This window comes from Columba livia, chromosome 21, assembly GCF_036013475.1.
Source record: "Columba livia isolate bColLiv1 breed racing homer chromosome 21, bColLiv1.pat.W.v2, whole genome shotgun sequence".
NCBI classification, from domain to species: domain Eukaryota; kingdom Metazoa; phylum Chordata; class Aves; order Columbiformes; family Columbidae; genus Columba; species Columba livia.
Genome location: NC_088622.1, coordinates 2,407,334 through 2,424,339, shown reverse-complemented (window position 1 = coordinate 2,424,339; position 17,006 = coordinate 2,407,334). Strand labels below are relative to the sequence as shown.

The following is a 17,006-nucleotide window of genomic DNA, read 5'->3' as shown; positions in this document are numbered from 1 at the left end:
TACACAAACGCGTTTAAAAAGCACTGTTGGGAGCAGGGCCCAGGTAATGGCTGGGAAGGAATTATGTGCCCTCTGCCACAGCCTGGCTGTGCTGCCCTGGGCACCTCACTTAGTAGAGAGCAGAGTGCAATTTGGTGCTGATTTTGGGGTGTTTCCCAGGGTCTGCAGAACTCTTCTTGCCCCTCTGCTTAATCAGGGGTTACCCAAAATGCAGGGGGCTGGCTGGTGGGAGGCAGTGCCACCTTCCTTTGATACCTGCTCCCAATTTGCCTTCTCACCTGGGTGGCTGCAGCGTTCCTGCTGCTGTCCCACCCACCCCAATGAGTCAGTGCCCAGGTGGGTGCATGTGTGAGATGTGATAAATAGGGTGATTCGCATTGCAGCCCGGGTTAAATGGCACACAATGGGCTGAGACAAGCCCCAGCCCTGCCAGGCAGGACATGCTGCTGCCAGAACCCCAGCCAGAGATGCTCCATCAATACCAGGGGAGAGCCCGGGCTGCTGCTCCCTTCTTGCTGTGGGACCTCCTGGGAACTGGTGCCTTTTTTTGCAGGGCACATATGCTGGAGGAATGAAATGGAGACCCAAAAGCTGCTGGGGAGCTGCGGACAGAGGGCTGGGGGGAGGAGGAAGGAGTGAGCATGCAAAAGGGAACTGCTGATAGACCTCTTTTTGTTTCTTTGCAGACAAGCCCAATAGTTACTTTACTCAGACACCGCCAACGCCGCGAGATGGTGAGTACATCGTCAGTTCCTGCGCTCGGCGCGCACTCGAGAGCAAATCGCTTGAGCTTCTCGTGCTTCCCGCAGCTGGTGGCGGAGCAAAACCTCCTGACCCAGTGATCTATTTTTGCAGCTGACTGGCTGCTCTCTGTGCCCAGAGCAGTGATACATCACGCTCTTGTCCCCGCCCCGGGGATGCAGAACCGTGTCACTCTGGGATGAGGAGGAAGGGCAGAGTGATGGTCCCTCCTGTCCCTTGTTGTCCCCGGGATGCGCAGGAGCCGCTTTCTCTGCAGAGGGTTTTCCCAGCAGCAGTGGTGGAGGCGGAGGAGGGCTAGAAAGGGAGCTGGGATTTTCCACGTGCTCCAGATGTTTGTAGAGCTTTACTGGTTCACTTGCGGAGAATGTGGAAGGGAGGGGACTGGAGAAAGGGACTTTGTCCCTAAAAGCAGCAGTGGTTATTCTGTGTTTGTCCCCAAAGGGTTTTCCTGGATTTTGGCAAAAGGAAGGGGGAAGCAGAAGGAGGTGCAGAAAGGCTTGCACAGAGGAAAAACAAACAAAAAGGCAAAAATGGCATGTGTGGCAGTGACAAGTGAAGGAAGGACAGCGAGAAGGAGAAGGGCTGTTGGCATGAGGCAATAGCCAGAAGCAACATTCCACCTCCTGTGGTCCCTCTGTTTTTTTGATGTAGCATCAGAGCAACCCAGGGGAGGATGGGGAGGGAGGTGACTCAGTTCAGCCTGTGGCTCCTGGAGCTGGAGGCAGCACCTTGTTGTGACCTGGGCAGCAGACGTTGAACCTGTCACCCTCCACCCTGCCTGCAGAGCAGGCGGGGACAGACGGCTGGTCAGGAGCAATGTGAACGCGGAATTTCCCCGGGACTCTCTGCTGGCTTAGCAAGGCTTGGTCTTGCTGGGAAAGGATCGGAGTGGGTTGCGCTGGCCCGTGGCAGTGGGAGGTTCAATGGTCACAAAGCAGGTTGGAATCTCTTTGGTCCAAGTGTTCGGGACACGGGCTGAGCGACTTGGGGAGAGGTGATTTTGGAGGCTGGCAGAGGTTGCTGGGCTGCTGTTCATGAAATTACTGCTGCTGCTGTGCAACCAAAGTTGAATCATCCCAGGCCATCCAGCCTTGGATCAGTCAGCTGCTAACGCTGTGTAAACACTACCAAAAACCCTGCTGGGCTAGCGCTCCAACTGGCAAAAGGTTTCAGCTTTATCAGCATCAAGAGCAAAATGGAAGCTGGTGTTCAGCTGGACATCGGGTATTTCCACTGTCCTGGCCAGAAAGGGGGTGGAAATGCAAATTCTCTGGAGTTCTACCACAGCCCTTGCTTTCCCATCCTCTGAATCCTGCAGGTTCCCTGGTGTCTGATGAGCAGCTACTCATCAGCACCTCGCACCTCTTCTCTGGCCTTCGTCAACCCTTCTGTTTTCACAGACCTGGAGGAATTTTGGTTTTTCAGGCCATGTTATCAGTCAATGGCTTTAAAAGCTGTTGGATGCAGGCAGGCGAGTACACTCTCAGATAATGTCATCACAGGAGCTTTGTTTTTCTCTGAAAATCAGGCTTAAAATGCCCTGCTTTCTGCTGGCAGGCTGCTCAGTACCTTCCCCAGCCTCCCCAGTTTCATGTGCACAGATAAGAACCCAGCAGAAAACAGCAGCCAATTAATAACATGTTTCTTTCTTTCCTTCTTTCTTTCCTTCTCTGATGGGGGTGGGGAAGGAGGCGGGGGAGAAACGGATGCTAGATAAAATGTGATTAATCTATAATTGGACCAGAGGAGACATCCAAAACAAAAATAAAAATGAACGTAGGTGTAACTCCTAGCTTAGGGCTCCAAAATATGAGCAGCCCAGCCCATCCAGATGACATACTTCAAAAGATCTCTGGTCCTCACGGGAGATGGAAAACTACCACCCTTGGTGGGCTGTCAAACGAGGTGCCTCATTTTGCGTGTCTAATATGGTGCCAATGTCTTGCATCACTTTTTGGGGAGCGTTTTGTGGCAGAGGGGAGCAGGGGGAAGAGCTTTGCTCTCAGGGTGGCTTTGGTGGGACATAGTGGCTTGCCGTCTATTGGAAGGTTTGCTGTGGTCCTTGTCCCTTCTAAATGCTACTGGAAAGCAAGACAGAAATCATCGCCTGCCCTGGCAGTGTCAGACCTTGGGGTTTTGTCCGAAGGAAGCGGCATCCCACACCTCGGGCATCTTTTCTGCAAAGACCTGTCCTGCCTATGGAAACAGTGCCGGGGCCACGGCCGCTGCCCTGGTGCTCCGGCGATGCTGGAGGCGACAGACTTTGCAATTAGCGCTGGCGTGCTCTTTATCTCTTCCTTTTAGCCTCATACCCATTTCTACCTTAGAAAACTCTTGAGCCACACATTGATTTATAGAGTGGCCTCTGCTTCATTTTGAAACAAGGTCATTAATGCTATTAATTCACTGCTTTCTCCTATATCCCCTGCGCCGCTGGCATTCCCGCAGCTGGGCAGCGGATTAGTTAAGCTCTGTATGGACTTAAGCTCTATAGGGTCTTAAGCCTGGCTTTCTTAAATGCAGTGCTCTATGGCTGTTGCCTTTTCCCAAGCTGAGGGACTGGCCTGTGTTGCCTAATTTTCCTGTCTCTTGAGGGGGTGGATGTTGGCTCAGCTGTGTCCCCCCAGGGCAGAAATGCTCTGCAGAAGGGGGTTCGGCAGGTGCGGTTCAGGGGGCCAGCAGGGTGGCCTGTGCCTTCCCAGATCCCCTGGGGTGAGATAAACGGTGGGGGAGGATTTGGGAGGGTCCCTCCTCTCCTTGCTCTTGCAGGTCTGTGAGGAGAGGGTTTGATTTGTGTTTGTTTGCAGTGTCCCTTGGGGGAGTGAAGATGGGTTTTGTTGTTTGCTCTGCGGAGGGCAGGGAGAGCAATAAATCTTCTTGCAGCCCTGAAGCCAGGCCGGATGCTCAGGTGGATCGATAGGATGAGGCACTGGGATTTTTGGGGTCAGGTCCCCATCATCCCCCTCTTCCCACCACCCTCCTCCTCCGGGAGCTTCGCAGGGGTGCAGAAGGTCATTAGCGAGGTCTGCACCTTTGCAGATGTGTTAATGGCACCAACCAGCTGTGGATCCTCTCTCTGCTGGGTTTGGAACCATCTGAGAAGGCTGAGAGGGGCTGGACACCCATTTCTTTTTGGCAAGCATGGGTAGGGTGATGCTGGCCCAACCCATTGCACCTGGCCAAGGGAGCAGCGCTAAATGCTAATTTATGGATGCATAAAAGCAGCAGCGGTACACGGGATGAGGACATCTGAGAAATTAAATATTGGAAAAATGCTTTCTTCTGCCTGGCACCCCATAAATTACAGGATTTGCAGAAACTGGCCCCGTTATGGGGGTTAGGCAGAGAAAATGCTGGTGCAGGTGGCTTTTCAATTCTGCATAGGAAATCGGTTAGCGGATTAATCCTACAGCGCTCTCAGTCCTGGGCATGGCTTGCCACCTGCCTGCTGGATGTGCCCTCTTTCCAGCATCCTCTTATGTTTTTTGGTCAGGTCCAGCATCGTCTGCCATGAGAGAGACAGCCACGAGTGCTCTCCTTTTTCACACCTGTGCTTTTCTGCTTTTCTAAAGCAACCTGAGCTGGTGAAGATGTCCCTGCCCATGGCAGGGGTTGGACTAGATGAGCTTGGAAGGTCCCTTCAACCCAAACTGTTGTGATTCTTTGGAGGGGTGTATGTTTGGGTGTTGTGCTGAGGAACGATGCCCTTGCTCTCCAACACTCCACCGCTCTCCCCAACACCTTGCACCCCACCGCCTGGCACTGGGGGACCCTGTCATGCTGTGACGGGGATTCTGTGCCAGCCGGTGACAAGTGGGCTGAGGCTGATATTCCTGAGCGAGAAGGGACCGGGAGCATCGGAGCGTGGTGAGGAGTCTTGTCACACATCACGGAACAAGGAAAAAATCGCTCTCTCTGCGCAAGGTGAAATTTCTGTACCAGGCTGCTCAGCAGCTGCTCCCTTTTAATTACACATTGCCTGCTCTTTCTTTGAGACTTCATTGCAGCACAGACAAGCTGGTACGGTGCTTGTACCCGCTGCCACCTCAGGAACCTGGGGATTTTTGCCCCCAAAATCCCGGGCAATTCACGCCTCCCATATGGCGGTCCCATAGCTGCCCCAGAGAACTCACCATAACACATCTTTGGCTTCCTCTTCCTTTTTTCTTGCTCATATTGCTATCGTATGGCAGTAACAGCTCGGGAGCCAAGGCTGGGGACTGCTCGTGGAGTTTCATCCCCATGTGTTTGCCCCACGCCTACAGCACAGTGATGGGTTCCCTGCCTGGGCTCCGCACCCTGAGCACCGCAGCAAATTGTGCTTCAGCCCAGCCAGCTCCGGAGAGAAGAGAGATGCTAAACATAGCTCTTCAAAAGCTGAGCGGTAGGTGAGGTAGCAGCAGTTATTAGACAGCACTTTTGATCTCTTGAGAGCATTTTCTTCTCCATTTACAGTGAGGTTTGAGCTTTTTCTTGGGGTTCAATTTATGCACTTTCATGTTACGTGGCTCAAGTGTTGGAGGAGGAGGAGATGGGAGAACTGCTAAGGTGTTCTTGTTTTCCCCTGGATCAGGTTCTTGCTAAGTCTGCAGATCCCCAAGCTTGCCTCACTTTACATCTCTCCCAGGACTATCCTTCTGGTGTTGTGACAAAGAAACAGCATTTACTTTGCTTTGTCTTCTCTTCCCATTGGCTGTGTCTTGCTGAAGTTGGTACATGATACCTTTCAGAGAGAGCTGGTACATCACCGCCAGCTCTGGAGTTAGGTCACTGCAAATCATAGAATGGTTTGGGTTGAAGGGACCTTCCCAGCTCCCCCAGTGCCCCCCCTGCCATGAGCAGGGACATCTTCACCAGCTCAGGTTGCTCAGAGCCCCGTCCAGCCTGGCCTGGGATGTCTCCAGGGATGGTTCATCCACCACCTCTCTGGCCAACCTGGGCCAGGCTCTCACCACCCTCAGTGCAGAACTCCAGCCTGGTGCTGTGTTGCGGCAGAGCGGTTCTTGCCAAGGGAATGTTGTTTTTGTTGGAACATGCCCGCAGGCCACGGTGACACAAGGACTCGTTTTTGCGGCAGGCAAGCAGTTGCTGAGAACAGGAGCAGCTGTAGCTGTGTGGCCGCACATATTACACATGTGCTGGGCAGCGCTCTGTCACAACACTTAATACTTGGTCCAAAGTGCAGAGGGGGAGCAAAGACAGCAGGAGGTGTGAAGCTGGATGAGACCCCTGGGGTGTGAGCAAGACCCTTGCAAAGAGCCCAAGTGGACCTTGCAGAGTGCCTGGCAGCTTGGGACAAGTCAGCAATGGGAGACGTGCTGGTTTTGGATGTGCAATGGGAGACGTGCTGGTTCTGGATCTGCTGGGGAGGAGCCCTCATTCCCCCCAGGCATCCAGAGCCTGCCTACCCACCTTGCCTTGCTGAGCTCTCTCATCTCCCCAATTTGTAAACACAGTTTTTGCAGAGCGTGGCCTCTGCAGACACGTGGGATCAAGTTAAAACAGTCCAAGCATCATTTCTTTTTCTTGCCCTCGCGTGGGCAACGTCCGGGCCGCTGTCCCATCTGGGTGTGCTTGTGGTGTGCTGAGTTTTGGGGGTTTTGCTGCAGGGTGGATTGCAGATTGCTGCTCGGTGGCGGGGCTGGGGGGCCTGTGTGTGCTGGGGGGTGCAGGCAGAACCTGCTGCTGCTTGCTCGCATCCCTCACGGAGCACGTTTCCAAACGGCTCCTCTCTGATGGAGGTTGATGGATTCTTCCAGTGACCGGGAGCCGTGACAGTCTGCTCAGAGCCGCTCTCGCAGGGGACTCATGACAGATTAATGAGGGAGTCTTTTAAGATGGTGTTTGATTTGCAAGAGTGACTTTGATGTTTCAGACCCGAGAACACTGATGCTTTCAACTCCTCCCTGCTCCACCCAGCCCCCGGCGACACCTTCGCCTCGCTTGCTACCATCTCCAGCTGGCTTTGCTTTTAGATATTCCAGCTGATCAACCTTTCTCCTTGCAGCCCACCCACCCCTGAACCCCAATTATAGGCCACATAGTCATTTTTCCTCCCGCTCCTCCCTTGTCTGCCTTGGCTTGTGCTGCTGGCATCCCCAGTGTCACCCCTGAATGGGGACACACTGCGGTGCTGACACTTTGCTAGAGACTACTTCTGGTCTATTTTAGAAGATAAGAGGACTTTTTTTAGGCAACTGGGCTGCAAAAGGCTGTGGCTGGTGCTGACCACATTTCTGGGCTTCCCCTCGCTGTGCAGGGTGTGTTCAGGGGTGCTGAACCACCACAAAGGTCTCCGTCGTGTGTAGAGTTGCACACGCAAGGTCCTTGGAGAGCTGGAGCATCACAGAGGCTCCCAAAGTGAATGGTGGATGCAAACCATTCTTTCAGCTTCTTAAGGACCTTCTATCCTTAGAATATGTTGGCTTGAAAACTAAGTGGTTTGAGGACTTGTTCTGAAGAGGTTCTGGTGGCCCCGGGGGCCAGAGATTTGCTCAGCTCTGTGGCTAAACCGCTGCTCCATGAGGCTGGCTGCAGCTTTCTAGATCCACCTCGGTGGCATTGCATGGTCACTGTCCCATGTTGTGGGGACAGGTGGCTCTCCCAGCCCCTTGGAGCAGGGCAGACGGCTCCTTCCCCCTCCAACGAGGAAGCCCTGAGCTGATGCAATTAATATTGATGGCAGGGAGGGTGGGTTCGGGAAGAGGAGTCAATGTGCACAGGCGAGAGCCTGTTAGGCTGGAGCGCCAGCCTAACCGGTCTCTATGGCAACGGGCACCTCGCGCTCATGCAGAATTAATGCTGGCCATCGCCGTCCTGTCACACATCTCTGGTCCTCGCGTGTCCCTCTGCCCTTTCCGCACAAAGAAGCCCCCGGTGCAGCTCTGCCCGGCTCTTTGCTGCCATCCCCGCCTTGTGCATCAGCAGGGTCCTCCCGTACAGGCTGGGCTTGCTTAGGCTGGTGTGGTGGGGCCCGTGTGGGATTGGCTACCAGCAGGTCCCTAGAGGTGCAGGTTGCCCTGAGCTGGCTGGGCTGCTGGCAAGTGTCCGTCTGTCCCTCTCCATCCCTCACTGCAGGGATTTGTGGCTCTGTCCAGAGCTGTTGTGTGTTGTTATCCCTTCCTCTCTCCTGTCCCTGGAGACACCTCAAGCCATGAACGCAGGTACATCCCACCCATGAGCTGTCATCAGCTTCCTGGCCGTGCTTTTCCAATGGTTTTACTCAGCCTATTCGAAGAAGGGATGGATTCATCTGGGATGGGGAGCAGGTCCAGGCCGGCAAACACACCTTCTGGCCGGTCAGAGGGAGCTATCAGATATCACCTATATATTTTCCCAGCATCGCCCTCCTCTGTGGGTGTTCAGGGCCTTCCTCCTCCACCTCCTCCCTTGGCAGAGGTTTGGGGAAGGGTCTGTGTGCGTGGAGCCCCTCTCGGGTGCTGCTCTGGGTGCTGGGATGCTCTGGGGAGCGCAGGACTGGCTGGTGGGGGCAATAAGCCATCAGGAAGCTGCTCTGGTAGCGGGTTTTTTTCTCCTCTGTACAGTGGAAAAGAGCAATTTTGACATTACATTTTATGATTATTGTTATTAAGCTGGAGAAACACTTTAATGTGAATGCTTGGGGCTTATTAGATAGAGCTCTTCACCTCAAGATCTCAAAGCACTTGATGAAGCCAGCTTGTTATTAATCCCTACTACTTATATTGAGCTATTTACCTACTGACAGGGAGGGTTTGGTGATTGTTATTACCCGCATTTCTTTGTAAATGGGAGAACCGAGGCGCAGAACTGGATGAGGAATTGGAACTGGAAGCAGAAGCTGCTCTTCATCCTCCCTGTCCTCACTGCTCCGGTCCAGGAGGCTGGGATGGATATGACATATGGTATAGGAGAAAAATAATCTTCAAACAATTTAGAAGGAAAAAAAAAAAGATTGCATGAAATATACTTTTATTCCAAAGGGTAAAAATAGACAGACTCATACAAATATATGTGTAATGATCATTATCACTTTGTAACATTCTTATTGCTTTTAAAGGATTGCAGAGAATTGTGCCTAAAGATTTTATAATACCTTTTTCTACCTTTTATGAAAGCTTTTCTACCTCTTGCAAAGCTGCTTTCCCTCCCAGCTTATATACTTCGCACATTGCAGTTCTGCATCCGTGCTAAAATGCGGGAATTGTTTTAGGCTTCAGTATTCTGGCTTGAAATAGCAGGGGAGAAGAGAAGCCTCGGTGGCTTGTAGCTGTTCTGCTGGTGGGCCTGGTTCCCCCTGGCAGCCCCCCAGACCTGTCCTATTCTCAGCTGTCCTCCCAGCTATTCTGGGGCATCTGGAGGCACCGTTGGGTGCGAGGAAGGTGGAGCTGGTGCCATCTGCCCTGGAGCACCAGCCACCTGCGTCCGCTTGGGGAAACGCGGTGCTGAACCTTGGCAGGGGCTTCCCTGGTAACGAAGCATCCTGCTCCCTCCGTGCTGCTAATTAGGGGCTGCCTGAGGAGGTGTTGGGGACAGGGTGGGAGGTTTGGATCCAAAGCGGTGTCGTTACACCTGGCGCAACGGGCAGGAGGGGCTGGGTTCTGATGGATGCCAGCAGCTCTTCAGACCACAGTAAGGAGCTCTGCAACCCTGGTTCTCACTCTCCCCAGCCCGTTTTCAGCTCTCAGCGATGCTCTGAACCCAGGCAGGTCGTTGCTCTTGCCTTGATCTCTTCTAAAAGCCTTTCTTGCTTTTGCAAGAGGCTGCTGAGGGAGAGGAGATGCTTTGTCCGCTGACTCTGTGTGGCAGGAAGTACGTTATCATTAATTACTTGTAGCAACACCTTTTGCTTTTCCCCTCCTCTCCAGCAAGTGCACTTTTAAATTCTTCTTCGTATTATTATTTGTTGTTATTTATTATCCTGTTTCTGCTCCAGTGCTGCTAAGAGACACGGAGAGGCTTGGCTGGCATTCAGCATGGTTACAATAAGCCCAAGCCCTCCCTTTTGTTCTGCACGGCTCGCTCGAGTGCTGTGCAGACACCTCACTTGAGCTGTTTCTCTCCTTCATCCTCAGCGGCTCCCGAGGTTTGGGAAAGGTCAGCTCCTCGCTGTCGCTTTTCTCCGCTCCAGACAAGTGCTGCTCTCATTGTTTGCCAGATGCCTCGCTGTGCCCCAGCCCTGCAGCCTTAGGATGATTTAACTAAAGCTGAGCTTTGCTTTAGATCCAGCTTGCTCTCTGACCTCGCTGCTCAGCCCGGCCATGTGCTTTGTAGGCAGTTTGGAAGCAAAACGTTGAGAGATCCCACATTGGTGACCAGGGAATGGGCACAATCAGCAACAGAGACATTGAGGTGTGACAGATGGGCGGCAGGGGACCAAAGGCAAAAGTGCTGTTGGTACATGAGGTGGATGGGAAGGAAATGTACCCCAAAATAGCAACAAGCATCTTAGGACTGGGTTTTTGAAGTGCTTGGTGCTGTCCTGAATTTGGTCTCACTGCAAAGTTTGAGTGGGACCAGACCTGAGTCGGCTTTGAAGCCTTCGCCTTGGATGTGTGCGGCTCCTGCTCTGTGTTTGGCTGCAAAAGACGAGAACAGAAGAGCTCAAGAGGGAGAGAGCTGTCCCTGTCCTTCCCTTCGGTGGGGCTGATCCCTACAGTGGCTCCATCGCCGCCTCCCCTGTGACTGGCAGCAGATTATGCGCTTACACAGTTATATTCCTGCTCCCCACACCTGCGCCTTGGGAACGGGATGAATCGTCGCTTGTCCTGCATTTCACATTTCTCACTTGCGCAGCTCCCCGGCATCCTCTAATCTCAGAGCTCAACAGGCTCATCTGCATTAAAAAAAAAAAAGGAGAGAGAGAAAGAGCAGGAGAGACTATCCAGAGCGCTTCATAAAAATGATGAATTGCTTTTAGATATTGGGCAGGAGAGAAAGAGAGTTCTTTTTTATTTGGTGATATTAGTCTCTTAGTGGCTCATTGTTGCTGTGCATATGAGCTCCAAATCTCACGGCAGTCAAAGGCAAACGCCCGGGAATTGAAGTGTAAATGAGTCGCTGTCGAGCGTTTTATTTTGCCTTTTATGACTTCTCTGTCATTATGTAGGTCAGGCTCCGTGTATAAGGTGTGCTGTGTGTGTGGGAGAGCACGGGGCGGACAGGTGTGCGCGGGGGGGGCGGGAGGTGCTTGTGGGCAGGTGCAGGGACGGCGCTTGGTGCAGCGGCTGTGCGTGAAGGGCGGGGCATGCAGGTGTGCATGCAGGGTGCTGCAGCGGGTGTGCGTGCAGGGCGGGGCATGCAGGTGTGCATGCAGGGTGCTGCAGCGGGTGTGCGTGCAGGGCGGGGCAGCAGGTATGTACGCAGGGCAGGACATGCAGGTGTGCATGCAAGGTGCTGCAGCAGGTGTGCATGCAGGGCGGAGCATGCAGGTGTGCTTGCAGGGCGGGGCAGCAGGTGTGCATGCTGGGCAGGGCAGCAGGTGTGCATGCAGAACAGTGCAGCAGGTGTGCGTGCAGCAGGTGTGCATGCAGGGCGGGGCATGCAGGTGTCTGTGGAGGGTGGGGCAGCAGGTGTGCATGCAGGGCGGGGCATGCAGGTGTGCCTGCAGGGTGCAGCAGCAGCTGTGCATGCAGGGCAGTGCAGCAGGTGTGCGTGCAGCAGGTGTGTGTGCAGGGCGGGTCAGCAGGTGTGTGTGCAGGGCGGGGCATGCAAGTGTGCATGCGGAGTGGGGCAGCAGGTGTGCACACATGCAGCGGCTGTGCATGCAGGGCTGTGCAGTGCACTCCTGTGTGATTGTGCACACGTACCTGCCCAGCGGTGCGTGCTGTGAGTGTTGGGCTGTGACCACTGCACAGAAAGCTCTGGCGTTTCGTGCTCTCGCTGCCTCACCTGCAGACCGCTCAGTCTGGGGACACCTGTCCTCCTTCCTCCCTCAACCGTAGAATTTCATTTCCTACCACATTAGCAATTCAGATGCTGAACTGGTCCATGCTGGCTGCTCTGATTAGTGGATGTGATAAAGAGGTTTGTGCATCTCTCTTAGAGAGACACCAGCCACGTGGTCTGGCTGCTTTGCATAAACGGCAATGAATAAAGCAGCGTGTGCACGCGGGGTGATCTGTCCCACACTGGGACAGGTGAGGATGTTTTCTTCTCCATTCCTGGGCTTTCCTTCGTCTTGCTAGTGATGAGAAAACACCTTATGTTGTGGAGGACCCCCAGAGGCTTGAGCAGACGGGCCATGGGCAGAGCAAGTGCTTTATAGAGTTGTGGGGATGCTGCTCCATGTCTGTGGCGGGGCTGGAGGCTTATGAGCTGGTCCTTGACCTCCCAGTTTCAGCTGCCAGCATAAATATTTATTTGCTCTCTACCACTACCTGAAAGGAGGTTGTAGCATAGAGGGTGTTGGTCTCTTCTCCCAAGTAACAAGTGCCAGGGTGAGAGGAAATGGCCTCAAGTTGCACCAGGGGAGGTTGAGGTTGGATCTTGGGAACAATTTCTTCCCCAAAGGGCTGTCGGGTGTTGTAACAGGTTGCTCAGGGCAGTGGTGGAGTCACCATCCCTGGAGGATTGAACAGATGGAGATGAGGTTCTCAGGGACACGGAGTAGTGCCAGGGGTGGGTTAATGGTTGGACTCGATGATCTTGAGGGTCTTTTCCTACCAAAATGATTCTATGGGCTGCACCCCTCCTGTCTGCAGAGGAGCAGCCACAGCTCACCCATCTCTCCATGTCTGTGCCCGCAGCCTGCCGAGGGATGCTGTGCGGGTTCGGGGCGGTATGCGAGAGAAGCTCTACCGACCCTTCCCAGGCCTCCTGTGTCTGCAAGAAGACAGCGTGTCCCATCGTGGTGGCTCCCGTCTGTGGCTCCGATTATTCCACCTACAGCAATGAGTGTGAGCTGGAGAAAGCCCAGTGCAACCAGCAGAGACGGATCAAAGTCATCAGCAAGGGACCGTGTGGTGAGTGGTGAGAGCCTGACCCATGTTGGCCAGAGAGGTGGTAGATGAACCATCCCTGGAGACATCCCAGGCCAGGCTGGACGGGGCTCTGAGCAACCTGAGCTGGTGAAGATGTCCCTGCTCATGGCAGGGGTGGCACTGGTTGAGCTTTGAAGGTCCCTTCAACCCAAACTGTTCTATGACTTGATGATCTTGAGGGTCTATTCCAACCATAATGGTTCTCTGATCTCACTGCCAGAGCAGGTCCCATCTGCCACGGCTTGAAGGTGGATTTGGGGGGACCAGGCGTATGCAGAGGCTGGTGGGCTCATGAAAGCCCTTCCCCAGCTTGGCATTCACCAGCTGTGAGCGAGGAGCTGTGTAAATGAGGCCCCAGTCTCCTCATCTCAGAGTAAATTAACTTGACCTTTCTCTCCTGCGGCGCTCTGACTGGCAATAAATCTGCACCCAGCAACTCCTGCTGGGGCTCTTGTCAGAGGGGAGAGAGCGCTGAGTGATTTATCTAAAATAATAATCATAAAGAAGTAACAAATAAAAGATAAAAAAGGAAAAAATAAAAGCTGGCAAATAAATTTTGGCTCTTCCCCATCAGTGAGGAAATTACTGCTTGAGCTCTTCCTCTAATTATGGTTTGCAGGAGGTGCTTTGAAAACCCTTATTTTGCACGTTTGCTAAAGCTAGAGGCTTTTGGGGAGCGTGTACAGGGCTGGGAGGTTTAGAAAAGGATGGGCTCTGCCTGAAGGGCCAGCTGGGGACTGAGCTCCCTTCCCCTTGTCCTGGGGTTTGTGGCTGATCCTCCAGCCCCTGCAGACATTGGGGCGGATGAGCTCGCTGCTCCAGGGCACTGGGGTACGGGCGTCCATTGATATTGTAGGATTTAGCAGGGCTGTTGTGAAAGAACCAGGGGTGATGGTTTTAAACTAAAAGAGGGGCGATTCAGGCTGGGTGTGAGGAAGGAATTTTTGCCCTGGAAGGGTGGTGAGAGCCTGACCCAGGTTGGCCAGAGAGGTGGTGGATGAACCGTCCCTGGAGACATCCCAGGCCAGGCTGGACGGGGCTCTGAGCACCCTGAGCTGGTGCAGACGTCCCTGCTCATGGCAGGAGTGGCACTGGGGGAGCTGGGAAGGTATTTCCAACCCAAACTGTTCTATGATTCTATGATCATGTACATTTTTGGGCACTCAGAGGAACGAGGGCTGTCTGGGTTGATATCGCGGTGTGTCGGGCTTACTTATCCCCTAAGAAGATCAAGAAGCAGAGGGTGTCACAGGAGCCAATGTGTCACCCTTCTGCTACGTCCCCTCTTCTCCCCAGGCTCCAAGGACCCCTGTGCTGAGGTGACCTGCAGTTTTGGCAGCACCTGCGTCCGCTCCACCGATGGTCAGTCAGCCAAGTGCGTCTGCCCGTCGTCCTGCAGCGGCGTTCCCGAGAGCACGGTGTGCGGCAGCGACGGCCGGGACTACCGCAGCCTGTGCGAGCTCAACAAGCACGCCTGCGACAAGCAGGAGAACGTTTTCAAGAAGTTTGACGGCGCCTGTGGTGAGTCCCCCGGGGGACGTTGCTTTAAAAACGTTTCCTCCCATGTTGGGAATAACGAGGGCAGACCAGCGGGAAACATCAAGGGTTGGGGTGAAGAACTTGCTCGCATGCCAAAAACACAAGCTGGGCAGAAAAAGGTCAGTTTGTGAGTGACGACCTTTGAAATTCAGACCAAGCCAGTGCTTCCCCTGGCGGCATTTGGCTCTGGGCATTTCTATTCAGGACCCATTGACCTGAAAAAGCAGTTGCAACATCTGTGCCACCACCTCCTGCCGTTTCCCCCTGGCTGGAGTTTCCCCGGCTGCAGGTTTTTTGGCAAGAATCCTCCTGCTCGACGGTGTCCCCGGGCTGGTGGCAGGCAGCAACTTCTAATTAAAGGAGCCCAACAGGCAGAGATCCCAGAGTGCAAACACAGCCCTGCCGCTCCGAGGATGTCCTCCTCTTTGGCTTAATGATGGCTGGGGATACTTGTAATTAAAAGCAACTGTATTAATTAGGAAAAGCATGAGATCAGCCAGGACTTGTGCCAGCATGGTGTTTGTCCCCGTGGAGGGTGTTGGAGTAGTCTGCAAACCTGGGGAAGCTTTAATTGCGCTGTCACTGTTCAGTCCCAAGTAGGGTGAGATGGGCGTGAGGTTGAGGTGCAAAACGTCACGCTGGATGCTCCTGGTTTCTGGGGCAGAGAGGAGGCTTTGAGCTCCTGATTTTAGCCGGGCGGCAGCAGAAATGCAGGTGGTCTGGGTTGAGCAGCTGAGCTGTCGAACCTGGAGATACTGGAAGGCTGCAAGGTCTGAGGATGAACGGTGCAGGCAGAGAACATCTCGAATATCCTCATCGGGGTTGTGAAGCATCGGAACAGGCTACTCAGGGCAGTGGTGGAGTCGCCATCCCTCAGGGGTTGGACAGACACCGAGATGAGCTTTGAAGGTCCCTTCCAACCTGAATTATTCTATGAAGTGATAAGCACACATTGGGTGCTACTGTGACAGGTCCAAGGCTCCTGGGGCCAGCTGGGAGAAGGAGGACAGGACGTATCTTTTCTGACTCTGCACCCTCTCCCTTCGCAGACCCGTGTAAAGGCGTCCTCAACGACATGAATCGCGTTTGCCGGGTGAACCCCCGCACCCGGAGGGCAGAGCTGCTCCCCCGCCCCGAGAACTGTCCCCCAAAGCGAGAGCCGGTGTGCGGTGACGACGGGGTGACTTACGACAACGAGTGTGTGATGGGGCGCTCGGGGGCCATCCGGGGACTGGAGATCCAGAAGGTGCGTTCAGGGCAGTGCCAGCACCAGGGTAAGTACCTCCCTGCTTTCTGGGGAGCAGGAAAATTCAGTTTCCTGACCTCCCCTGCTGCTCCATTCCGTGCTTTTGGCAATGTAACCCCTGTCCCCGCGGTGGGTGTGAGCATTGCTCTCCTCCATCCTCCCAGACAAATGTAGAGATGAGTGCAAGTTCAACGCCGTCTGCCTGAACCGCCGTGGCACCGCTCGCTGCTCCTGTGACCGCATCAATTGCGACGGCTCCTACCGGCCCGTCTGCGCCCGCGACAGCCGCACCTACAGCAACGACTGCGAGCGCCAGAAAGCTGAGTGCCACCAGAAAGCTGCCATCCCAGTAAAGCACAGCGGACCCTGTGGTAAGCGCTGGTGCCGCTGGGACACTGGTACCCCCGCGAGGACACTGGTACCCCCACACCTCCCACTTCCCAGCCCCAGCAGCCACTTTAAGCCCAGCTTGTGTCAGTCCCTTCCATGCTGGCTGTGACACGGGGACACTGCAGGTAAGTGGTGGCTGGGTGCCACCATCTGAGCAAGCCACAGGCTCTCTCCAGCCCCGAATATCTGCTCCTCCCTGTTCTATTCCTTCCAGCAGTCCTTGTGTGTGTGTGTCTGTGCGTGTCTTCCTCCTTGGTCTTGTCTTTGTCTGATGTGCTCAATAACACAGTGAAGAACAATTCCTGTTTAAACCATACCCAAGCGTGACATCCAGCCGATTTCTCTCATTCATGGCCACGTGCACGTTCACCCCACGTGGTTCCCGTGCAGCCCACACCATCCATTTCTGCTCCCAGGGTAGTGCCAGTCCCCAGCTCCTTCCATGCTCCCCCATGCCCACACGCTTCTCTCGGCTCCAGGTTCTCTCCACCAGGATCTCTGCCCAGCGCTCCTGCTCTCCGGAGGTCTCGCCGTGGCTTTGTCTCGTCTCTGGGAGAAGCTTTTGACCTTTGCAATGGATGCTTTTTTCAGGCTGATATGATAGGATGGGGCTTTGGGTCCCCATGATGTCGGGAATGTCCAATTTTAAAATTACTGCACGGAAAAATGAGGGAGGTTAAACACTGGATTGATTTGTATGAGTTGGAAGAACTGCTCATTTCAGCTTGAATTGGTTTTTACTAGATCGAGGACTGTTCCCTATTATTTTAAGCTGATGTTTGATAAGGTATCAGATGTATCAAACCTTTTGAATTACTTGGAATTGAAGCTCCGTGCTGTGGGTTTGTTTTGTTGGCTTTGTGCTCCTGCAGTAGGTTTTTCATGCTGCCAGGCCCAGCTGCTTGAAAACCGTTTGTCAGGCTCCCAAAATCACACTCGACATAATCACAGCTGTTATTTCTTTTAATTGTCCGTTTCACTGTGTTGCTGGTGGTTGAACGATGAGAAGTTGGTTCCCCAAGTGCTCCCTACAGGGAGGACAACAGAAGCACTTTTGTCCTCTGTCCCCCAGTGTCACCGGGAGCTGGTGCTGGATGGCAACCAGCAAA

General features: G+C 53.9%; 1 protein-coding gene across 7 annotated transcripts in view; it reads left to right on the top strand.

Moving 5' to 3' along the window:
• Window positions 1-17,006, top strand: part of AGRN (agrin) — a 94,943-nt gene that overhangs the window by 45,250 nt on the left and 32,687 nt on the right. For all 7 annotated transcript variants that reach the window (XM_065037940.1, XM_065037935.1, XM_065037937.1 and 4 more), the window contains 5 exons: window positions 687-734; window positions 12,489-12,704; window positions 14,019-14,243; window positions 15,311-15,535; window positions 15,672-15,878. In XM_065037940.1, the coding sequence (XP_064894012.1) occupies window positions 687-734; window positions 12,489-12,704; window positions 14,019-14,243; window positions 15,311-15,535; window positions 15,672-15,878 (921 nt within the window). The remainder of the gene's footprint in view (window positions 1-686; window positions 735-12,488; window positions 12,705-14,018; window positions 14,244-15,310; window positions 15,536-15,671; window positions 15,879-17,006) is intronic.